General features: G+C 37.8%; 1 protein-coding gene and 1 non-coding gene across 4 annotated transcripts; both read right to left on the bottom strand.

Moving 5' to 3' along the window:
* Window positions 1-987: 987 nt before the first annotated feature.
* LOC128612112 (U2 spliceosomal RNA) lies at window positions 988-1,178 on the bottom strand. The gene has a single exon (XR_008386679.1). It is a non-coding gene; the product is annotated as a U2 spliceosomal RNA (small nuclear RNA).
* Window positions 1,058-24,396, bottom strand: atp2b1b (ATPase plasma membrane Ca2+ transporting 1b). Of its 3 annotated transcripts, XM_053631216.1 has the most exons (21): window positions 24,167-24,396; window positions 18,991-19,393; window positions 15,021-15,218; window positions 14,376-14,633; window positions 14,003-14,128; window positions 13,460-13,672; window positions 12,436-12,471; window positions 10,362-10,511; window positions 9,968-10,182; window positions 9,138-9,380; window positions 8,657-8,898; window positions 8,143-8,380; window positions 7,761-7,940; window positions 7,360-7,447; window positions 7,148-7,254; window positions 6,719-6,910; window positions 6,418-6,631; window positions 6,045-6,256; window positions 5,779-5,886; window positions 5,506-5,694; window positions 1,058-5,332 (listed from the first exon to the last, which is right to left on the bottom strand). In XM_053631216.1, the coding sequence occupies exons 2-21, from the start codon at window positions 19,178-19,180 to the stop codon at window positions 5,000-5,002; spliced, it is 3,732 nt and encodes a 1,243-aa protein (XP_053487191.1). In that variant the 5' UTR covers window positions 19,181-19,393; window positions 24,167-24,396; the 3' UTR covers window positions 1,058-4,999. The 3 variants fall into 3 exon arrangements, with proteins under 3 accessions (XP_053487191.1, XP_053487189.1, XP_053487190.1); XM_053631214.1 differs by having other exon boundaries at window positions 6,418-6,910; XM_053631215.1 differs by lacking the exon at window positions 24,167-24,396 and having other exon boundaries at window positions 6,418-6,910; window positions 18,991-20,590.
* Window positions 24,397-25,854: the final 1,458 nt, after the last annotated feature.

The raw sequence follows: 25,854 nt of genomic DNA, 5'->3' as shown, positions 1-25,854 counted from the left end.
ACAGTCAGTCCAGGAGAAGCAGCGTATTGCTACACGGTAAGCCATGAGTCAGTAAAAAATATTTTTTCAACAATTTTATTAAGGTTGTTTGAAAGCCTCGCTACAGTTAGCCCCGCCCCCTCGGTGTGCAGGTCAGCCAGCGAGTTACAGCCAAAATAAAACGACGTCTCTACAAGAAATCTCACTTCCATTCATTTAATTACCAAATAAATAAGGAACTGAGGTAGAAAATCAGCTTTATTCATGTGTGTGTATATATATATATATATATATTATATATATCCACAGTCTATGAACAAAGAGCTGAACAAAACTCGCATGAAGGCAGAAGTTTCTGTCCGACCGGCACTGAGTCCGGATATATAGTTCCGGATAGATAGTTCCGTCTGCCACAAATTATGATTGAGGTGGGTAATAGATTATGAATAATAAATTGATAAATTAGTAGTTTTATATTAATATTACGACAAATTTGAGCCGTTGGATAAATTAAGTTAAGCCACATGAAGCGCAAGAAATAGATCTTTTCGTTGTAGAACTACAATGCGTGTTTTAATTCACTTAAAAATACAATAATTTAGCCTTTAAACATGATTTGGACACGCTATAAAAGTCAGGCTTCCAATGAAGACAGCTGTCTTTCTACGATTTTTTAAAACAGAAAATAAATGATTTTACTGTGCGGTAGTCAGGTACAGTTAGGTTTAAAACTGCAGACAAACGTCGGAGTATCGAGTTTGGTTTTCATGGCAGAGAAATGAAGATGTATATAAAAGTACAGACTTGTACAAAATCCACACTGGTCCTGTATGAACAATTAAAAATCATTTTCTGTAATGAACTGTGAATTCAGTCAGATCATAAACAGCTTAAATGCAGAAACTCCACAAACAAACTAAGTACAAGTATAGCGCCCACTTCCGTGTAATGAACTAACACCACAAACAGACAGATACACATTCATTCGTTCTTTCTTCGACAGTAAAGAGGGGGTGCACCGTTCCCGGAAGTACTGCAATACCGGGTCGATGCGTGGAGTGGACGGAGCAAGCCCCTATTCCATCTCCCTGTTCCAAAAATCAATTTAATATATGGTCCCCGGGTAGGGGACGTATCAGATATTAAACTGATAAGAACAGATACTACACTTGATCTTAGCCAAAAGGCCGAGAAGCGATACCGACTACAGCACACAACAAACGGGGTCATTCTACAGGACGGTAAACCCGAGGGCGGCAAAAGCTGATTACTCTTAATATTGTATAATAAACCAGTATAAAACATGACAAATATATGGTTTACTCTAATATTAGCGGGCAAAATGGCGATTTAAGTGTCAGTTAACACCAAAACAAAAGGGAAAAGATAATGAATGCAAAAAACTGACCAATCAGAGACGAGAAAACTAAATCTTCCGCACTACAAACTCACACTGGTTTAGAAAGTAGTTTTCCAAACAAACATTTAAACTGGATAAATATCCTTCCATTGTAACGACCGACACAAGACAAACCAAACGTGTGGAATTTAAAAAGATGTTAAACTTGACCTGACTTATATAGCATTGCCTCTCAGTGGCCAAATGTAGTATTGCAGGAGAAAATAAATCGGGGGAAAAAAAGGCTACAAGCATATTACCTATAATTGTGTAAAACTTTTTCACGAGAATTTCTTGGCGAAAAGAATCTAAATTGTGGGCAATAATATTAATAAATGTAATCTAAACACAGAGTAAGAGGTCAGAATTACCAAACACGTACTGAATGCAAGTTTCACCAAAAATACTTATTGTAATTACCAAGAAAAGCTTCATTGTTTGCTGGCGGTACAAAGGGTTAACATTTTTAGCAATAAAATTCTCTCTACTTTTCTAAAACAAGAACAACGTTCTCCTCAGCCCCAAATTTACTTAAAAGGAAAATAAATTCGTCTTTACACATGCATCACTCATCCGCCATTTTCAAACATCACTTTATACAGACCTACTTGACCATATACAGCACTACCTACCTTCATTTCATTTATTCTGGACTTGCAGCATTTACCACCAGAATGCATTAAAGGAAACTTATGTCTTCCCCCCAAAGAAAAAAACAAAAACCCTAACACACTATCGCGAGTATCTAAAGGACAGTCTCAATCCAAACTCTTCTGACAGTAAAATTTTGAGTAAGAAAAACCATACAAATTATAAAAACAAATCTGTTTTACAGTTTGCCACTCTTACTATTTGCACGTATGAAGTAATTAGCTTTAATTACTCTACTTATTAGTCCTGGTATGCGAAAGTTAGTAAAATATGTAGCCTTTCATTGAAAATGGGCATCACCTGCTGCTACAGAATCCAGTTCATCTCCACAACAGCGCCACCTAGAGGTTTAATTCATGTCCAACAACATTATGATGATGTTTTTAAATTACTGCTACAAATTAGCACACAGGCTCATATCCCTGATCCTAGCATACCCCCTGTCCTATACATTTGAACGGTTTCCCTGCTCTGATCAACTCAGAGGCCTGTTAATTAGCCAATCAGGTGAGATATGAGCATGAAAAAAACCCACTAAACAGGGTGTACTTCAGGACTAGGGTTGGAAACAGAGGTTAACGAATGAGTGCCTTGGTTCATTTCTGTCTCTCTGTCCCCTTCCATGCTCCTCTGAAATGTCAATCACACTTAATAAGGCCTGGTCACCCCTTAAAGCTTACCCTTTTTCAATTAAATCTAAACTACCTAACATTAAATTACACCACACTATATAAAAACAGCTCTAAATTATGAATTAAATAGTTTACTGCACTAAATATATATTTTAAAACATCATACTTATATCAAGGTGTGTATCAAACTGTCTTCCTGAAAACGAGACTGACACTCCTTGTAGCTATGAATGCTTGAGCTACTATTGATAATAAACAATCAACAATGCCAAACATTTAACCAACATTGGTGTTGCAATATTGTGTGAATTTTTTAACTAAATACACATTTTATTGCCAAACACACACATTACTCACACTTACAAAATGTAAATTGAACCACAATCACAGTTTACACTGATCACGATAAGACCGTAAGTAATTGACATATTACAATAGAAAAAAAAAATCCATAAACAGACAGATCAACATTAATTCCCAAAATAGGAATGAAACTACAGTGAAACAAACAGAATCAAAGAGCCTTTTCTAACATTATGTGCAACACAACAGAACATAGCCTATTGCCTTTTTAAAATTCTCAACAGAAGCCAACATTTTCAAGTCATGACGTGAAAAACTTATGTACTTTTGCTAAAGAAATACACCGATTGTCAATTTGTTATATTGCCAAAGGGTCTGTGGGATAATTTGGTAAAAAAAAAAAAAAAAAAAAAAAAATACATAGTGTGCTCATCTTTTAGAAGTAAACAATATCTGTGAGTATCCATCCATTTTCCATAGTGCTTATCCTACACAGGGTCACAGGAGAGCCTGGAGCCTATCACAGGGAACTCAGGGCACAACCCAGGGGACACCCTGGACGGGGTGCTAACCCATCGCAGGGCACTATCTGAGAGTATCAATGGAAAGAAATTACAAAACTACATCAAATTTAGCTTAAAGTATCTAAATTTAAAACACTTAATATATTTCAAGTTCTTATGTAGTGCAGCTACTCTGATTTGGCATCATTGTGCCGAATATATTTATTGTTTACGATAAAATAACCAGGGACTGATGAACTTAAGCCTGAGACAAAGATCAATGCAATGATCAAAAAGGCAGGTGGCAGTGTTCAATGTACAAACACTTTCAATCACTTGAACAGAACAGTTAAGTATTAGTCTATAGTGTACAAAGTTTTTATTAATTTTAAAGTTTTTGTGCTTAAATTGCATATTGAGTGACAACTCTTTCCTCCAATTTATTCCAGACTCAACTAAACTTGAACAAAAGTCTGAAGGCTTAACATAGTTCTATCAATTGGTATACTCCTTAAAAAGCTCACATACAGATACAGCAGCAACCATGTTTAAACCTCATATGTATCCCAAGTTCATGCAAGGTAAGATTCTCCAAAAGCATGTAAGCAGACCATTTCAACTATAATATAAACAACAAATTCATAATATGTCAAAGTGTTTAATTAAAAAAAAGCATGGGGGAATAAGCAATTTGGGTCAAACTCTGAATCCAATATCAATCACTAAAAAATTGTCTGGAGGAAAATGCATTAACCAGGAATCTTTTATTTTTTATAGATCCCCTGGGATGAAAATATTTACAAATGAATCAAAAGATTAACTACATTTTCAGACCAAATGTATCCACAGACAGAAAATCCCCATTTCAGTACAAGAACACCCAGTTGCCTCCTCTGTGAACATGATTTCTTCAAATGTGTTGTTAACCAACATCACCTTGTTGTTTTTAGAAAATTTATTTTACTCAATCACATTAAACTCACACCCACCCTCTGATTCTTTTTCCTCTTGAAAATGCCATCCAGACACATTTTTGTTGGTTTCCAGAAGAAAGTTACTGTCTAACGCTACACTGAATAAATGTAATCAATATTGTTTATTTGTTTAAAAAAAAAAAAAAAAAAAAAGACAATATTCGCTGAAACCTGTATAAGCATTCAGTAGTTTGTTAAGGTTAGTTCAACTAAGTTCTTCAGCACTTAGTGTAGAAGACTACATATCTACCAAAATATGATAAAAGTGGTGCAGCTTCAGGCTTCCTTATGGATTCATGTAAACTGTTATGAACTGAAATGCAGAGTTGCAATATATTTGGGATAAATGCTCAAGTGAGGAGTAAAAGGCACACCCTTATTACATTAGGCAGTGATTAGATAAATAATTTTTTATTAACAACAAAGGGATTTTGATCCAGGAATGTCGTACTTGAAGAAATCACATTCACCAGACCTCCTGGTTGTGCTCTTTGTTGACATGGTCATAGCATGGTTGGTATAGATGTGATCTTACCAGGGTTTTTAGCATGAGTAAAATCACAGTGATGTCTCCAGACTGTGCATGGGACTACCAGGGGTTTGAGGAATGGTCTTTAAGTCCTTGTAGTGATGAAATGTTCTGCTGTTGGCAGAATTATTGTTCTGGTTAGGTGAAGATATGCGAGAAGGAATGGCTGATTGTACAAAACTGCGTTTTCTTGGTCCATCTTCCTCAGACTCTGTTTCATCAATTAGGGGAATGGCCAGATCAGAGTCTTCAATGCGGAACTCTGGGTGGGTCATGAAGTTGTGGATGGAGCTTCTAGATTCTGGAGTTTCCAAGCCTTCATAAGGGGACAAAGCTTCCCGGAAGGCATTTACCACACGAATCTTAAAAGAAAAGAAAGAAAAAAAAAACGAACACAAAAACACAATACAAGTATAAAATAATGCAAAAATGTGAATTATCTATGGACCACCTAAAACTGAAATATTTCATCTAGATTGGGAATGAAAAACTATGTCTCTCCATTACCTTTTAGAGTGGTTCAGCTCTCACTTACTTGTGTCTGGATTCTGTTGAGGCCCCTGCACCAGAGGACCTGTCCTCTTCTCAATTCCATCTCAGCATGGTCGATCTCATCCAGTGCCTCCATCTCCTCCAGTTCCTCTTCTGGGATCTCCTCCTTCTGGGTACCATGGCCAGCAGTCTTCAGGAACTTCAGCCGACTTGTGGGAATCGTGGTTATCAACTGTGGATTGATATTGCAAAGAATAAGGACCATAAAACCCCCAAAAGAAGCAAAGAGACAAAGACAAGGTGTCTCTAGGCTCACCTGACCCCAGATGAGGCACCCAAAGCCAAGAAAGACACACCAAAGCCACTGTTCAATACTAAGTCCTACACAACTGAAGGGCTTTCCACCAAACTGCACAATCACAATCTGCAAAAGAGAGCACTTGTTATTAATGATAGAATGACTTATGGTTCTAACCCAATTTATTTAGAAAGAAATTAGAAGGAAAAGCAACCCTATTCCATATCCTAGCTGTGGCCAGTCTAACTAAATTATATTACTCCAATACTTCTATCTTACTTTACCTGGATAACAAATGTGCCAAAAACAATGGAGCAGAAGATCAGGTTGTTGAAGATGCCATCAAACACATTCCTCTCGCCATGGATCTTGCGAGCGTTGAACTCATTGAAGAGTTGCATCATGACAAAGGTATTGAAGACGATTGTGTAGTGTTCTGAAGGAGGGGCGTGTAAAGGAGCATTCCTGCCGTTGTCAATATCAAAGATCTTCTCACCTGTTAGGGGATAAAGATTCCAGTTGTTGTTTTTTGCCCTCCATTTTACTTCATGTTGCAGTTTTTGCACAGGGAGTTTTAGTACACTCTTGTTTACTAATATACACTTTTCACACCGGTAAAATGGCTACTAACAAACTAACCCAAAATGCACTTCTCACCAGCAAACAACAGAGTAAAGATGATAGTGAGTTGGTATACAGCATGACCCAAAATGTTCTTCATCATGGTTCTGGAGATTAGGGGCTTGTTGCGACCGTAGGGTTTCCTCAGCAGTAAAGCCTCAGTGGGTGGCTCGGTGGCCAGAGCCAGTGATGCAAATGTGTCCATGATCAGGTTTACCCACAACATCTGGACTGCTTTTAGTGGAGAGTCCTGTGATAGGGAGGAAACGCTGTAAACTCTGCCATCTACACAAAAATACCTCCAGGATAGGAGGAATATTTTGAGAAAAACACTGACCTGTAGGATACAGGCGCCAGTGAATGCCACGACTACAGCCACTACATTGACTGTCAGTTGAAATTGCAGGAACTTTGAGATGCTGTCATAGACATTTCGTCCCCACATCACAGCTTTCACTATGCTGGTGAAGTTGTCATCTGTCAAGATAATGTCGGAGGCCTCTTTGGCTACATCTGTTCCAGCAATGCCCTGAAGAAACATGACAAATAACAGAGTGTTCAGATGGTGTCTCAACATCCATCACAGATTGGATAGTGTTTTTTAAAATATATATATATATATATATATATATATATATATATATATATATATATATATATATATATATATATATATATATATATATATATATATATATATATATATATATATATATATATCCCTTATTTATTTTTCTAATCCTGTTTAGCATTTTGAAACACATACCATGGCAAAGCCAACATCAGCTTTCTTCAAGGCAGGGCCATCATTTGTTCCATCTCCTGTTACAGCTACTACTTGCCTTTGCTCTAAAGCTGTGCTATCGATTATACCTGAGATGGTAAATTACACAAGAGTTGCATTGCTAGATTGAGTATTTACATCTATAAATGGGATACAACTTGCAATATCAAACCTTGCTAGTTCCAAAATCTTACCTTTTACTAATGTATGCTTATCTGTGGGAGAGGATCTTGCCAACACACGCAGTTTAGGCCAAATCTTGTCAATACGCTCTTGTTTAATCTGAAAGGAGGACATGTATTATTATATCACCACAGCAGTTTGACACAAAACACCATGAAAGCCATACTTTTATTTATTTATTTATTTATTTTATAGATATAGTATTTTTTTCGCCTACACTGCTTGTTTCACATTTGTCAGAGTTTATGGGATAAATATCCAAATTAAGTTAATTAAACTAACCCTAACCCTAGATTTGTTCTTTTATACAAATTGTAAAATTCATAAAATATAATAGAATGAGGTGTACTTTAATAAGGATGTTTTGAAGGACTTTTTTCTAATAGATGTATGTACAGTGTTGGTAACTTGCCTCTCCTAGTTCATTGCGTATTCGCCTGTTGAATTCTTTGCCCTCAAGGCAAAGGAAATCATCTCCAGGACTGAGGATGCCACACTTATTGGCAATAGTGCGGGCAGTGTTAATGTTGTCGCCGGTGACCATACGTACTGTGATTCCTGCCCGCTGGCATTTTTTAATGGCATCAGGGACCTAAATCAGTAAAAGCACCCACAAGTTAGAAACTAAAAACTTATACATACTTATAAATAGTAATGAGGACTCCTGTGGGTAAGTTGGCTGGTTATTTTCAGTGTCTGAAATAAGATCATTTTCAATCAATCAGATCCATTTAAAATTGTTGGAATATGTAACTGTGGAAGTTAGCCACAAAACCTGTAATATGAGCGCTCACCTCTGGCCGTACAGGATCTTCAATGCCCACGACACAGATGCAAGTAAGGCCTGTGAGGATGTCGGCCTCATTGTCCCAGTCTGGTTCCCCCTCTAAGGCAGGAAAATCCCTGTAGGCCAGGCAGATTGTCCTCAAACCGTCTAAAGCCATGGGCTCAATCACGTTATTCAGCACGTCGTCTCGATCTCTAGGCTTGAAGACCATGGAATCACCGCTAGCTGTTAAGATTTTACAGCACCTGCAAACACAGCAAATGCTAGTTGAGGTGCTCATATATTGGTTTTTGTACCATATACCAGGTCAAAACAGTGTAGGTTTTTGTTTTTACAGTATATAAAGTCATTGTAAGAAAAGAGAGTAATAAGCTAGAAGGCCTAGACTGCTGCAGATGTTATCACGCCAAGAAGTTGTATAAGCTGCAACACCAAATGTTTCAATCTTCACTCAAATTCATCCACAGTGCTGGAACCACATTTCTTGTTTTGAGTCCAAAATATCTCAAGTGCAAACCTACTTCTTCAGGAGAATTTCAGAGGCTCCTTTGCTGAACATCCGGTAACTTCCATCATAATTTTTCAGCACTGTGCTCATGGATTTTCTCCCGGAGTTGAAGGTGTATACTTTGAAAAGCTTCTCTTCTGGATATTCTTTGCGGATGATTTGGTAGTCTCGGCCCAAGTCAAGCGTAAACCCCAGCAAGGCACATTCCGTTTTGTTCCCCACCTGACGAGGTAGTCCACCTTCCTTCTCAGGTGGCTACAAATGTACACACAAACAGAAGCAAAAATTTATACAGTAAGCCAGCAAACACTGTAGTTAAAATCTATAGTATTGAGAGTAGATTTCATTCAATAGTATTTAGTAGAATGGAAATGAAACAAAACAACAATCATCACATTGATCAACTTTTTAGGTTCAACATTAACTTTTCAAGATAACAAATAAGCTGGAAAATAAATCACAAACTGCATACTGTACTAGCCTCGATTTCTCACCATGATCTTAGAAGTATATGCACAGTTAACACTAATGCCAATGATCAGTAGATCCAAGATCTTGCTGTGAATGAGGTCAGGTTCAGGTACCCTCCTGTAGTGTCTGTCTCCCACATACACCTGCACCACAGTCATTCTGTTCATGGTTAACGTGCCCGTCTTATCTGAGCAGATGGCAGTAGCATTTCCCATCGTCTCACATGCGTCCAAGTGTCTGACCAAGTTGTTATCGTTCATCATTTTCTGAGACCAAATCAAGAGAACAGTTGCAGAGCACCATAACCAAATGAAGAGACAACCACATTAAATCATTCTTAGCTGTATAATCATTTCAAGTTAGCATTAAAAAATAATTTATTTGTGGTCATTTACAAGTAAATGAATAATGCCATTTATAGAACTACACTATATGGCCAAAGGTTTGTGGACACCTCACCATCACACCTATATGTGGGCCTTCCCCAAAGTGTTGCCACAAAGTTAGAATCACACAATTGTACAGAAGGTCTATGTATATAGCATTACAATTTCCCTTCCCTCAACCTCACTGAACACCTTTGGGGTGAACTGGAATGCCAACTATGCCCCAGGCCTTCTTGCCTGACATCAGTGCCTGACCTCATCCATGCTCCAAATTCTAGTGGAAAACCTTCCCATTGGAGTAGAGGTTATTATAACAGCAAAGGGAATCTGGACATCTGGAATGAGATGTTCAAAAAGCACATATGAGTGTTATGGTCAGGTGTCCACAAACCTTTGGCAATATCTAGAGTGTATCTGCTCTATACATTGTATGGACAAGGTTTAAGCTCATGCTCTTCCACTCATACTTTGACAGAGTACGCTAATGAGATGGTGACAGCAAGAGGAAGTCCCTCAGGCACAGCAACGACCAACACAGTGACTCCAATAATGAAGAACTTGACAAAGAACTGGATATAGACAGGGGTGCAGTCTTTAATCCATGGAAGTCCTTGGATATAGAAAGTGTCCACCAAAAAGAGCACCACCAAGATAATGACTGTGATGGCTGACATGAAAAGACCTGGTGAGTAAAACACAAGTGTAAGTTTTCAGAGTTACAGTATTTACATGCAACTATTCAAAAGCTAAATGTGAACAAAATAATACTTCATGTAAAATACAATGATCTTACAACATAAGCAGATACATAGAAGTAAAAAGTATCATCCAAATATTAACACACCACTTATCATTTCTAACCTGCTTTTCCAATTTGCACAGCTAATTTGGTGAGCTTCCCTTGAAGTACAGATTTTTCTTTCTTTGGCAGACTGGATTTCTTTTTGTCCTCAACCACTGTCCCATCCTCACTGCTGAGAACCTGGCCTTCAGCACCTACTCCATCTTTATCTACACAGCCAATAGCAGCAGCAGTGATGAGATCAGTACATGTAGTTCACAAAAACTATATTATTTATGGCAGTTAAAGTTGCCTGAGGGGATGCCATCTTTTCCTTGATCCCACCTAGTGCTACATACTGCATATATCTGAAGTCAATTCACATGTAATTTATTTAACCTTCAACAGGTTTATTTCTTAATCAAGCTCATATACATATATGCACACACACACACACACACACACACACACACACACACACACACACACACATATACAGTATCTCACAAAAGTGAGTACACCCCTCACATTTTTGTAAATATTTGATTATATCTTTTCATGTGAGAACACTGAAGAAATGACACTTTGCTACAATATAAAGTAGTGAGTGTACAGCTTGTATAACAGTGTAAATTTGCTGTCCCCTCAAAATAACTCAACACACAGCCATCAATGTCTAAACTGCTGGCAACAAAAGTGAGTACACGCCTAAGTGAAAATGTCCAAATTGGGCCCAAAGTGTCAATATTTTGTGTGGCCCCATTATTTTCCAGCACTGCCTTAACTCTCTTGGGCATGGAGTTCACCAGAGCTTCACAGGTTGCCACTGGATTCCTCTTCCACTTCTCCATGACGACATCACGGAGCTGGTGGATGTTAGAGACCTTGTGCTCCTCCACCATCCGTTTGAAAATGCCCCATAGGTGCTCAATAGGGTTTAGATCTGGAGACATGCTTGGCCGGTCAATCACCTTCACCCTCAGCTTCTTTAGCAAGGCAGTGGTCGTCTTGGAGGTGTCTTTGAGGTCGTTACAGTACATGTTGGCATTCATGGTTCCCTCAATGAACTGTAGCTCCACAGTGCCAGCAGCACTCATGCAGCCCCAGACCATGACACTCCTACCACCATGCTTGACTGTAGGCAAGACACACTTGTCTTTGTACTCCTCACCTGGTTGCCACCACACACTCTTGACACCATCTGAACCAAATAAGTTTATCTTGGTCTCATCAGACCACAGGACATGGTTCCAGTAATCCATGTCTGTAGTCTGCTTGTCTTCAGCAAACTGTTTGCGGGCTTTCTTGTCAATCATCTTTAGAAGAGGCTTCCTTCTGGGACGACAGCCATGCAGACCAATTTGATGCAGCGTGCGCCGTATGGTCTGAGCACTGACAGGCTGACCTCCCACCCCTTCAACCTCTGCAGCAATGCTGGCAGCACTCATACGTCTATTTCCCAAAGAGAACCTCTGGATATGATGAGCACATGCACTCAACTTCTTTACCTGTCCTGTTAAACCGCTGGCCACCATGCTACAGCTCAGTGTCAGGGTCTTGGCAATCTTCTTATAGCCTAGGCCATCTTTTTTCAGATCCTCAGAGAGTTCTTTGCCATGAGGTGCCATGTTGAACTTCCAGTGACCAGTATGAGGGAGTGGGAGCGCGATGACACCAAAATGTAACACACCTGCTCCCCATTCACACCTGAGACCTTGTAACACTAACAAGTCACATGACACCGGGGAGGGAAAATGGCTAATTGGGCCCAATTTGGACATTTTCACTTAGGGGTGTACTCACTTTTGTTGCCAGCGGTTTAGATATTAATGGCTGTGTGTTGAGTTATTTTGAGGGGACAGCAAATTTACACTGTTACACAAGCTGTACACTCACTAATTTACATTGTAGCAAAGTGTCATTTCTTCAGTGTTGTCACATGAAAAGATATAATCAAATATTTACAAAAATGTGAGGGGTGTACTCACTTTTGTGATATACTGTGTGTGTGTGTGTGTATATATGTAATCACTGCATACAATCAATTACAATACAAAATGAAAAGAGGATCAATACATATTTTGTAATATACTCTGTGTGCGTGCGCGTGTGCACATGTGTGCATGCAAGATGTAAAGATGTAAATGAACTTACCATTGTACTTGTCCAATACATCTTGCTCTTTGTCTGCTGGAAAAAGGCACATTCATATGAGACATTGAATGCAAGACAAGATCTTGTTAAATAATTTGTATTGGTTTTCTGCATTGTGTGGCATCATAGTCATACATTATTGCTGTTGAAATTAGGCCACACATCTAAACACTTATTCCATAGAACACCAGAAACACTCAATGACAGCAAGTGGACAGAAGCTGTGGGGTAACATTTGCCTTATGCCCCAAGTCCCCTGGGATAGGCTTCAGGGTCTCTGCAACTCTGCAAAGGATTATCGGTACAGAAAATGGATGGCTGGATCTTTGTATGCTGTAGCATTACAATTTCCCTTCACTGGAACTAAAAACAAGGTCCATGAAGGCATGGTTTGCCAAAGTTGAAGTGGAAGAACTTGAGTGGCAGGCACAGAACCCTGACCTCAACCCCACTGAACACCTTTGAGAATTGGAATGCTGACAGTGCACCAACATCAGTGCCTAACCTCACTAATGCTGTTGTGGCTGAATGGGCACCAATCCCCACAGCCACACTCCAAACTCTAGTGGAAAGCCATTCCCAGAAGAGTGGAGGTTATTAAAACAGCAAAGGGGGACTAAAACTGGAATGGGATGTTCAGCAAGCACATATGGGTGTCATGGTCAGGTGTCCACAAACTTTTGGCCATATAGTGTATTTATCGATGGTTATGTATTAGTTACCATTCCATGTTTTAACACACCATAGGCAAACTGTCCTCTGGAAGTGTACATGCAAGTGAATGGAGTCACACGCAGGGTAAACACAGTAGATGAACTAAATGAACTGTTTAACTGAGTACACAGAACAATGCCTATTCACACTAGACCATGCAGTAAATACAAAGTAAGTAATTTTACTTATTTGCACACTTTCAGAGACTTGATAAGTAGATGAGCATGCTTGGAATTTTTCAAGTCCAATTACTTAGCAGCCTACTTACTGAATGTACTGAAGAATGTGAAGGTGCAAGATTTTGTCTTACTTCTTTTGTCCTTCTTGTCTTTTCTCTCCATCTTTTGCCTTTCTTTTTCTTTCTTCTTTTCCTCCTTCTTCTTTTTCTTCCGCTCCTTTTCTTCTTTTTCATCCTCTCCTTCATCCTCTCCTGCACCGAGGAGGGTGAAGATGATACCAGTCTGAGAATTCAAGCCCACTGCAGTGACCAACATCTTTCCTGACCCCTCCATAACATGAGTGCCTGAAGCAATAAGACAGCAGTTACAAAACATTAAATACACGCTATCTTTCTTTAATGGTTTGGAACATTTTCTCCCAAGTTATCCAATAATGACCCATATGGCATCTACATATATTCTGATATTCATCTATATCTGATGTGAGTTAGTCATTTATACATATATGTAATATTAACAAACTACTGGGTTTTATGCAATGCCCTTCTTTCTTCTCACAAAATTTTGTAACTGATGTTTCTCATCAATGAAACACATTCAGTTAACTGAACTCTTGCACAGTACTAAAACATTTATCTGTCTGAAGAAAATAGTAAATTATAAGGTTTCAAAACCTGAGAGTAGCATGGGATCTTTGTCCAGTGTCTTTCTGACATGGTCCGACTCTCCTGTGAGGGAGCTCTCGTCAATTTTTAGATCATTTCCTTGGATTAGTACGCCGTCAGCAGGAAGGAGATCACCTGAAGGCACACAGCAAAAGCCAGATTGTCAGGCCTCAGACAAAACATACAGAAGCTTTATTTAACAAACCAAAATAAAAGCTCTCAATCAGCCAAAACAGGAGGGGCAAGAGAGGCAAGACAAACTAGCCTTGCTTTGATGAAGAAATAGCAAAAAATGCTTTTTCACTTGCTTTCAGAGCCACTTCGTTAAATAAAAAAAAAGTCACTGAGGTGCAATACTGGAGATACAGGAGAGGCACGGTACCATATTTTACTTGAGTGATGTCTCCAACGACAATCTCGAACACAGGAATCTGAATGACTTGGCCTCCTCGTACAACTGTGAACTTTTGCTCCTGTTCAATGCGATTCTGCAAGCCACGAAACTGCTTTTCTTTGCTCCAGTCATTAAAGGCAGTGACAAGCACCACGCATATGACGGACAAAAGGATGGCAGCACCCTCTATCCATCCTGTATCTGCTTCACTGTCATCCTCCACTCCTCCTGCAGCTCTTCCACAGTCTACAATAGAAAACACAGTCAGTCCAGGCACAGCCGCAGAAATGTATTTCTATGCCACAGCACAGGAAAATTCAGAGGTTTTCATGAGTGTGTCTAAAATTTAAATAGATTGGGCTATAACAAACAATAAAATTGATTCAGATATGGACTGTTTTAAAACATCATTATACTCTTAACAAAATGTATTTGTAAAACTGTGTTGGCTGAAAGACCAGACTAGCACAATAATGTGAGGTAATATCTTTACAGCAGCATAAGAGAATAACACTGCCATGCCAAAAGCTAATGTGAAACCTTTAAATGTCAAACCTTTACAAACTTGTGTTTTTCTATTATGTGCTGGTAATAGAATAGTTCTGATGTGTTTAAAATGTCTAATGAACTCACTTTCTCTTTCAGCATCTGGAGGTCTATAGAAAGAAAGGCCTAAGGAGATCACGGCTGCAACTTCCAAAATAATTAGTGTCACATCCTGCAGTGCTTCCCACACTAACTGAAGGAATGTTTTTGGCTTTTTTGGAGGTATGAAATTTTTTCCAAATAGTTCTTTTCTTCTTGCAAGGTCATCAGCATTTATGCTCAGCCCTAAAATGTGCAGAAAGAAATGTCATTTAAATCAACCATAATAATTTATTTTTGTAATAGAATTTAATATAATACAACAAGAAACACTTTAGTTTAATACATTGCAAAAACTACAAGTTGATCAGTAGTGCAGTAGTGATCAGTAGTGCGGACCCAAGGTAAACAGAGAGTTCACAGAAAAGAGCAGGCACTGAATGTTATTGATTGACTGCACCAATATGAGTGATCATCACATGCATACCTGGTAAAGGAGTTAGCTTAAATACAGGTCCAGCCCAAAAAGATTTTGGCTGAACAGCAAAGCATACAAGGTGCGGAAATCAATCAGATTATGTGCAAGTACGCAAGATCAAGAAGATAATTTCTTTTATTTTTTTCCTAAGAAGTGCTTGCTCTTTTTAAACAAATACTTGATAAAGCTATGTCGATATCTACAGTGCTGTGAAAAAGTATTTGGCCCATCCTGACTTCTTCTGCTTTTGTGTACATCTCATACTAAATTGTTTCACAAATTAAAACAAAATCCAAGATAAAACAAAAGACAATTTCAGTAAACACAAAATACAGTTTTTAAATAATGTTATTTATTGAAGCAAAGTTATCCAATATCAACTGGGCCAATTTGCCCTGTAGTTACTAATTCCCAAATCTATGAAACTGAATTCATAATGGGGTTCAGCTGCACTAGATGCAACCAGGCCTGATTACTGCAAACACTTTTCAATCAAATCAACACTTAAACAGAATTTTTTTCAACAGCATGAAGTTGGTTAAAAGGTCTTACCCAGTAACACACTATGCCAAAGTGGAAAGAAATTCCAGAAATGATGAGGAAGAAGGTGATTGAAATACATCAGTCTAGGAAGGGTTACAAAACTATTTCAAAGGCTCTAGCACTCCAAAAGCACCACAGTAAGAGCCATCATCTCCAAATGGAAAAACTCGGCACAGTAGTGAACCTTCCCAGAAGTGGTCGACCTTCCAAAATTCCTCCAAGAGCACAGCAACTACTCATCCAGCAAGTCACAAAAGAACCAAAGACAACATCAAAGAACCTACATCAATACAGGTCACTGTTTATGACTCCGCTATCAGAAAGACACTGGGCAGAAATGGCATCCATGGAAGAGTGGCGAGTTGAAAACCACTGCTAACCCAGAAGAACATTAAGGCTCATCCGATTTCTGCCTACACACCTTGATGATCCGCAAACCTTTTGGGCGAATGTTCTGTGGAACTGTTTGGAAGACAGGGGTCCTGTTACATCTAGCATAAACCAAACACAGAATTCCACAAGAAGGACATCATACCCAAGGTCAAGCATGGTGGTGGTGGAAGTGTGATGGTGTGGGGATGCTTTGCTGCTTCAGGGCCTGGGCAACTTGCAATAATTGAGGGAAACATGAATTCTGCTCTCAAACAGAAAATCCTAAAGGAGAATGTCCGGTCTTCAGTTCGTAAATTGAAACTCAAGCACAACTGTATTATGCAGCAAGACAATGATCCAAAGCTTACCAGTAAGTACTAGTCCTAGAAGTAAGTGAAAGACCGATCTCCAGTTATCGGAAGCATTTGATTAGTTATTGCTGCTAAAGGAGGCACAATCAGATTTTAAGTTTGAAGGGGCAGTTAGTTTTTCCACAAGTGATGGGTGTTGGATAATTTTTTTGCTTCAATAAAACAAACTGTATAGTGTGTTAACTCCGGTTGCCTTTATGTTGTATTTCATTCGAAGATCTTAGTACGAGATATACACAAAAACAGAAGAAATCAGCAAATACTTTTCACAGCACTATACTTGCTAAAGTAATATCAGGTCAGGTTCCAAATTGATAATATGAGTGATGTATAACCAAAAATAGGCCCATCTGCTCTCTATATTAATCTTAATATATTAATATATTCACTATTTCATTAAGTACAGATTATTTCCTACCATGATTAAGATGGGCAAAGCAAGCTCTGAAAAAAATAAGTAAGTTTGTTACAGAGCCAGAGCCAAACTTAATCATTTTAACCAGAAAGCTGATGGGTTATTATATATATATATATATATATATATATATATATATATATATATATATATATGAGATATATATTATGCCATGCCATAATATATAGCATTCATTTTAACAGACATTTAAAATGAGCAGCAGATTAAACTTTAAAATATTTTTAAACTTTAATCGGACAACTACAGCGACCCATAAAAAGCCAGAACACCATGTGTATTGCTATTTTTTCCTCCAAGTCCTCTCACATTTTTTGACTAATTTACAATTTCAACACCCCTGTACTTTCAAATAATGTTCAGACTAGGGCAAAAGCAAAACAGGAGAAGTGTGTAGTGGTTTGGGAGATTAGTTAGAAACGGAGCACTGAGGATTTTTCCATGTGGTTTACAGTGACTGGGATTACATGCAGAAAATCGATCTGCTCCCACCTGTCACTAGCATGCTACGACACAAAGCAGGACAATGTGACGGCTCACAGGACAAACACCAATGTCAGGCAGGTCTGCTGTCACAATGCTCACCCAGAATAAAGGGCAATCATCATGTGCAAAATAAGAATAATATGAAACTTGGACTCAATTTAAATTTCCACAAATCTGAAAATAATGCTGATATCAAAGTGGCATACTTATAATTCCTTCATTTTAATAAATGGAAAGCTTTGGAGTTATATTTGGTTAGATCCCTATCTAAACATTCAGAAACTCGGTCCATAAATTTGATATATGCAAAATGAAAGGGTGATAATGTGACTGACCAATTTAAGCTTTAAAGTACAGGGTTTAAAGAAAGACTGCATCATCCATGGTGTCCTTTGTTTGTACATTTCTCTAAATGTTCACTGGTCCTGAGCAAATCATCAAAATGTCAGCAGCAACATTTCCAACATAGTGACAGATCTGGGTTAAAACGTCACATGTAACAGCAGCAACAATATCAACATGAGAGTGTAGCATGGAGCTGAATTAACAAAGTACTATAGTACTCTTTTTTTTTTTTTTTAAAGGCGAGAGTACATAACTGAATATTCTGCCTTTGTCTTGCTCGTCATTTCTACAAGTCACCAAGACTATTATATTTTATTTATATAAGTATTTTTTTCGTGCAGCAATGCCACCAGTACACAAGTTACATTTTTCGATTCAAGCAGTTCTTCCATGCGCCTGAACATGTATGACAGTGATTGCTAACCACCACACATCACTAAGCAAGGATAAAAACTGCTGACTTAATTGGGCCTGAAATAACAGCCGTGGATAGTACACGGAAGAGATCAGTAGATCTTAGGGAGTATTTTAGGAGTTGCTACAAGCTGCTACATTATAGGCAGCAGTTAAATCAAATTCCACAAAGTATGTGAAAGCAAGTACATACAGTAATTTAATAATGGTCACCGAGTTATTTTGAGTTAGAAAACAGTTATTTAACTGCTTCCTAATTTAATCAGTGATCTGCAGAAAACCACAAGTGAGTTCTCCATAATATCTCTATTAAAGGTGGTAAGGCCGCTGCAAAGTTCTTGTGCACCACCCAGAAACAGTCCTTATAGAAACAGTGCACAGCAACAGAGGGTCTCCATCAACTGCTTAAGTATCAGATCCACCAGAGATCAGCATGGTACATGTGACCTAAACCTCCTACTGCAATGACAATAATGAAGAAAACTTTCTGATGCATTGAAAAGCAGTGACACAACAACACGAGCCAATGCTTCAACATACCTGAATAGCTGAATACAAAAAATAGTTCATAGTTACCATCTATGGGTGACGATTTTAACCTGGAGCAGAGTCCTTGGATATCTCCATAACACTCCTGGATTCTTTGTACTCCCTCAGTACCTCGGAGTTCCATGAGCAACCGAAGCTCTTGAAGCGTGCAACCAAAATCAGCATCGTGGTTGGCGTCTGCTTTGTACTTGGAACCACGGCGAGAATTTCGGGCCATGTCTCCTCTGACGCACACCAAGCAATGTATTCAGAGGTAAAACCCAGAATTACCCATAAACCACTAATGACTCAGGGGAGCTGAAAACAAGTTCCCAAAACTGGAAGCATGTAAATAGCAGTGTCCATTTGTTGCAACTGTGTATGCTTTTTCATATTGGATTAATAAGGACCATTGAAGATACAGGTTGTTTAGATCCACTCTGTGCTACATCTGAAAGAGAGGAAAAGAATTATAATCATTATTGATGCATGAGAAAACCAAGACTATTTCATAGATCTGGCCAAGGTCTAAACAAGATTTGCAAGTTCTTAACTCAGATTCATTTTATATTCTACAACACCGCCACTAAAACTCAAATAATTAAATCTGACAGCTGGTAAACTTCCTTGAGCACCGTTCAGACCCAGTGACAGGTCACAGTTCTTCTGTCATAAATGCCAAAGCAGATGACTCTACGATTAATCAGTGAGAGAATCATACCAACATTATGTCACCCATCTTTATGGGAGACATGAACAAATGTGTGAAGTGACAGTCGGCTTTTCCGGCAGTGCTTCAGAGGCAAGATCTGCCGAGACCGTTTAAGATTGAAGGGATAAATTTAGTTCTGTAACATAAAACAGGACTCATGCAAAACAGATTCACAGGCAAAGTTCTACTTTAAAGTAAGTACAAGAAAAAAAAATGTGAAAGACCTAATACACAAAAAAAATATATCTAAAGTCAACTTAAAAATCACGGGCATCGATGTGATGCAGTGAAGTAATGAGTGAACAAATATGATCTGGTGAGAAGATTATGATGCACACCTAGTTTAGTTTTTAGTTTAGTGCTGAGGTTAAGAATGGCACTACTGCTGCAGAATATATTCACCTACATTTCATCACAGAATTCACATAGTTGATTCTTAACATAATAAAAAACTACATAATACACACTCACCTACCAAATTAACCTACAAATTTGGACATGTATTAGTCAATCAAACATGATTGTGCCTCTTAAAAGACAAACGGTATATTGTCCACACTGTACTCACATTGTAGTTTCAAATCCATTCCTGAAGCAACGATGAGAAAAGATTACAGCTAAGCTGTGAGCAGCTCCCAACACCCCCGAAGACAAGCCTTTGTTTCTAAAAGCTGACTGATTAGCACCTCACATGAGAACAGTAAAACACCATACATACATCCAAGAAATATTCCATTCCTTTAATGAAATTCATTTGACCTTCAGCATGCCGTCTTGGGCAGCACAGTGTTCATCAAAGGAAGAGGCTCGCTAAATGATTACCACAGGAAAGCCTCTTGGTTAATCTAATTAGGCAATCTGTGGCTGTAGTGAGTTGCAGAACTACAGTCAACACAGCAGGTGAGTTGCAGAACTACAGTCAACACAGCAGGTGAGTTGCAGAGTATAACATGGAATATATAATTTATACTCTTATTCTCACATGCAGACACTTGGTCATAGTCAGTGTTCATTTGCTCATGGATGAGTTTCACTGGAGTAGCCAGGCAACTGCTTAAAGGACGAGTTTCCACTCCATACTCCATTACTGAGAAGTGTGAATAGACATTTTGTAATATTTTAGGAATTACTGATTACAGAGAAAATGTAATTGAGAGAAATATCAAACAAAATGGAACAAAGGCCATGCCTTAATTAATTACATTAAGAGGTAATTATAAGAAAAATAAAAAATTGTATGGGAGATTTATATATACACATACATTATATATATAAAATCTATATAAATAAAGATAATTATATACATATAAATAAATAAAGATGAGACATTATAATCATTTTTAAAAGCCAGAAACATTTCTTCATGCGAATAAAAATCAATATTTACTTCAGTGTATAAAGGTTTATAGATTTTTAATAGATTCAAGCTTTTTTTTCTTAAATAACAGCCATATGATAGAGCTTTCCATGATGTCATTCCTGTGAACACTAAATGTTCACTTGCTCTGAGCAAATAATCAAATGTCAGAAGTGGCAAAAATTTGCAACAAAGTGACAGCTATGGGTTAACAAGTTTCCTATATGTCACAACAGTGGAATATCAACATGAGAGCGTCTCTTGGGGCAGAATGGACAAAATGAATTTGAGGGCAGTTCAAGGGCAAGAGGGCATAAGTCTGATCTAATGCCAAGATCAGTGATGGTAGTTAGTAAAATCATGACTTACTCAACATACGAAATGCTTAGGGAGTAAGCTCTGACCTCTAATGTAGCTGTTGCAATCAGACTCTGAGAAATGTTTCACAATGTGGACTGAAACCATTTTAATGAACAGGCACAAAGAATGCAAGTGATACAAATACAAATCACATGACCCATATGGAATACTGTTTCTCTTGGCTGACTCAGAAAACAAGACAGAGCAAACCGGAAAGGGCATTCATGGAGCCATGCTGTCTGAAGATAAAAATAACAACAATACATCTGAAGCCTAGAAGGTCAAGATGCATCTCACTTTGTATTTCTCATATACAAACATAACCAGTAGCTCAGTCATCTGAAAGAAGTAGCTTATGCTCAAATAATCAACATTGATGCCAATTTTGCATTAAAAAAAAATCAAGACATCCACACAAAAGACACTTTTGTGATATTGTCAAACTACAGGTAGATGAAAAAGATATGATGTAATCACAAAATGAGCAGGGTATTTTTGGTCACACTGAGCCAAATAAGTTTATATATGTTTGCTGAATTATTTCCAAATAATACAAACTCTTAAACTTTGTGCTGCAGTTGTGGTTCAGCAGTTACTATATCAAAGCAAGAGATGCCACCTCCCAACACACAGGTGATACTTGGTATCAGCTACACACTAGTTTAAAATGACCCACTTGTGTTGACAAGTACAACACACTTGCAAGGACAAAGTGTAATTGGACCAGATTTGAACAGACATAACATTTACACAGTAAAATCTCCAGTGTGAAATCAACTCTTACAGTGCTCATGAGTCCAGACAGTGTCTATTAATTAAGCACTGGTATTTTTGCTGATGTATACCTCTTCACCACAATTAGAGTCAAGTAAATCAAATAGTATACCTGTGGTGTTGCACATAGCATTTCATATGCCAAAATATTTGTAGACACCTGACCATCACACCCATATTTGGTTCTTCCCCAAACTGCTGCCACAGAGTTGGAAGCACAGAATGTCTTTGTATGCTGTAGCTTTACAATTTCCTTTTACTGGAACCAAGAGACCCAAACCTGTTCCAGCATGACAGTGCCCCTGTGCACAAAACAAGCTAGATGAAGACAGTTTGCTAAGGTTGGAGTGGAAGAACTTGAGTGGCCTGCACAGAGCCCGGACCTCAACACCAATACCTCTGAGATGAACTGGAACACCGACTGCACACCAAGACTCCTTGCCGGACATCATCGCCCAACCTCGGTAACGCTCTTGTGACTGAATAAGCAAATTCCCACAGCCACACTCCAGAATCTAATAGCCTTCCCAGAAGAGTGGAGGTTTATATAACAGCAAAGGGGGACTAAATCGGGAACGGGATGTTCAGCAAGCACATATGGGTGTGATGCTCAGGTGTCCACAAACTTTTGGCCAGTGTATATACTATAGAACTACATTAAATCATTTCCTTTAATTTAATGTAAAAATGAATTAATTTGGCACACTGAAATCACCAAGTGAATTTTTATGAAACATGAATAGCAGATTAACAAAATGGTGTTACAGACATAAACGGAATTGTTTTTCAAATAAATCGCATCTATAACATACCTTTTCTTTCAATATAGTAATACAAATAATGGTACACGGCAGAAAAAAACGTGTGACATTTTAATATGTTCACCCTAATTAGACGGCTACTGCAGAGAAATGGTGATTATTTTGGGGTTTATGATCCAAAATATTTTTGAACAGTGCATGAAATTTTCTTAAAGAACTTAGAAACAAAAGAATTTATTTTGCAACAAACTTTGAAAAGTAAAAAATCTCTTTTGAGATTTCATCTTCACAGTGAAATAAATAAATTAAAATATAAATAAAGACTGGGGTTTTTTTGGTTGTTGTTTTATTAAGTATGCAGAGCCTTGTTTGCACAAATCAATGTTCCAATACAAATATAAATACTGGTAACAATATCAGTAATCAACTGGCAAAGACTGATTGTGTTTGTTTAAAAAAAAGAAAAAAAAAAAGATTATATATATTCACCTGTAGTATCTAGTATTAAAAAATGAGGGGCCCTGGCATAAAGGGTATCTGTAACAAATTTTGAAACACTTTGTCTGTATACGTGCGTTACGGGCAAATTCAGACTAACTAGATCTCTTTTTGATTCTGACTTTGTTGAAAGATAAATGAAAGAAACATTACGTAGACAATAAGGTGTTTCCATCTACAGTTTTTATGTGGTAATGCTAAAAAAAAAAAGAAAAAAAACCTGTACTCCGTACGATAAGAAATATCCTTGTGTTTTGGACTCCATACAGTTTATAATGTGCAGCCTGTTAAATAATTCCTAAACTTCACGAAATAATGACGATGGTAATGATATAAATATCTGCCTGAATATAGACTAGCTACTTTTAAGCTGAGAACAGGTGCGCCATCAAATCAGGATACCTGCTTAAAGCTGCTGTAAATCGCCTCTCTGACATGTTAACAACAGCTGCATCCAGCACCTCACTGCACACAAGGGACGTTTTCTTCTCCCCCCGTATCTAACAAAGCCCTGAACTTAAAGTGGTAGGCTAAACAACACGATCCAAAAATTATTTAATTGTGCAAATCAAGTTGCATTTATAAGACAGATATAATTATCACTTATATGCAAAGGACAAGCAGGATGCGCACACCGTTTTTACAATCGCACAGTCATGACAAACAGTACTACTGCCTTTATGTGGTACACAAAAAGGACGAAACAATGCATGTCTATTAAAAAAAAAAAACTAATCCCAAAACAACGACATTTGTACTTACTTTTAGCAATGAACGCGGTCTGCCAGACCTCAACATTTGCCGACCTAGGGGTTCTACAACTCTATCTGGGAAAAGCCCCGCCCACCGCTCTCTGCTCCGCCAGTGCTTACGTCATTAGGAATTGTACCTGGATTCTGGTTGGCTGACATGCTCGTTCCAGGTACAGGTGTCTCCCACAGTTACAGCTAATTGCATCAAACGAGAACACGATGCATGATAGATACCAAAGTTAATTTGTAAAAAAAAATTAAATAAAAAATATATATAAAAAATTGCAGACTGATTAACTCAAACTGCGCTGTCTCATTGACATATAAACTTTAACATTTATAATAATTATCATTCTTTTTAAAATACAAAAAACAATAGGCTAATTGTGGAATTCTAACACCAAAAGCCCATGCTTTTTCCTTGCTTAGGGATCCTCCTGATCATTAGCGATGGCAAGTGCGTGTGTGTGCAGTGGGAGCATAAATAAGAGATGCAGGGCATGTGAAATCCACTAACATGACCGTTTTGTTTAGTTCTAGATTTGCAAAAAAAATCATAAATTAAATAATAATAATAATAATAATAATAATAATAATAATAACTCACCATAAAATGACTGAATTAAAATATTTGTAATTTGATTATTCTTCTAAAAATGTGTGCTGAGGAGTTTGCATGTTCTCCCCATGCTGTGGGGGTTTCCTCCGGGTACTCCGGTTTCCTCCCCCAGTCCAAAGACATGCATGGTAGGCTGATTGGCATGTCCAAAGTGTCCGTAGTGTATGAATGGGTGTGTGAATGTGTATGTGATTGTGTGCCCTGCGATGGAATGGCACCCTGTCCAGGGTGTACCCCGCCTTGTGCCCGATGCTCCTTGGGATAGGCTCCAGGTTTCCCTTAAGTGGTATAGAAGATGGATGGAAATGTGTGCTGATTAGAGAAATTGAACAGAGCAAATGTTCATATGATGATAATATGATGATTTTTGTAGCTAAAAAACAACAACAACAACAAATAGATAAATTTGACTCTAACAACTGTCAATGTAGCCTATGTTAACTACCAACTGAGAAGGATGGTAATAATATTAACTATAAAATAAGAAAACAAAAGATTTTTGCCCATGTCTGATCCACCACCAGAAGCCATAATATTAACCTACCACAAATTAGTATTAATCTCACTATCATTTTCATGTCATTCTTGGAAGACATTGCTTATTATACTGAACTGCACAGAGGAAACCGAGGGATGGCATGCACCATTACAAATCCCTTTCAATTCTGAGCTTGTGGGCTATAAAAGGAAATGTGGTGAATCATAATCACAGGACTGTTTGTTTAGGACTGCTGATATCAAAGTTCATTTCTGGTTTAACATAGCAGGGTAATCCCAAAATCTTCTTATGTGCACATCATACAATACAATTGAGCCTATAGGGTTTTCCATGCATCCAGAATAGGAGCTAATTGTGTGGTTTTCTTATTTATTTATTTTAAATATATGTGAATCTCTATTAATTTCTAATAGTAACTCATATGACTAGACTTGTTAAAGTTTGAAATATACAAAGGCATTTCTTAACAAATCTTCCTTTATATATGTATATATATATATGTATGTATACATACATACATATATATATATATATATATATATATATATATATATATATATATATATATTAAAACTGGCAT

This window comes from Ictalurus furcatus, chromosome 8 (genome assembly GCF_023375685.1).
Source record: "Ictalurus furcatus strain D&B chromosome 8, Billie_1.0, whole genome shotgun sequence".
NCBI classification, from domain to species: domain Eukaryota; kingdom Metazoa; phylum Chordata; class Actinopteri; order Siluriformes; family Ictaluridae; genus Ictalurus; species Ictalurus furcatus.
This window is presented reverse-complemented; position numbering and strand designations above follow the sequence as displayed.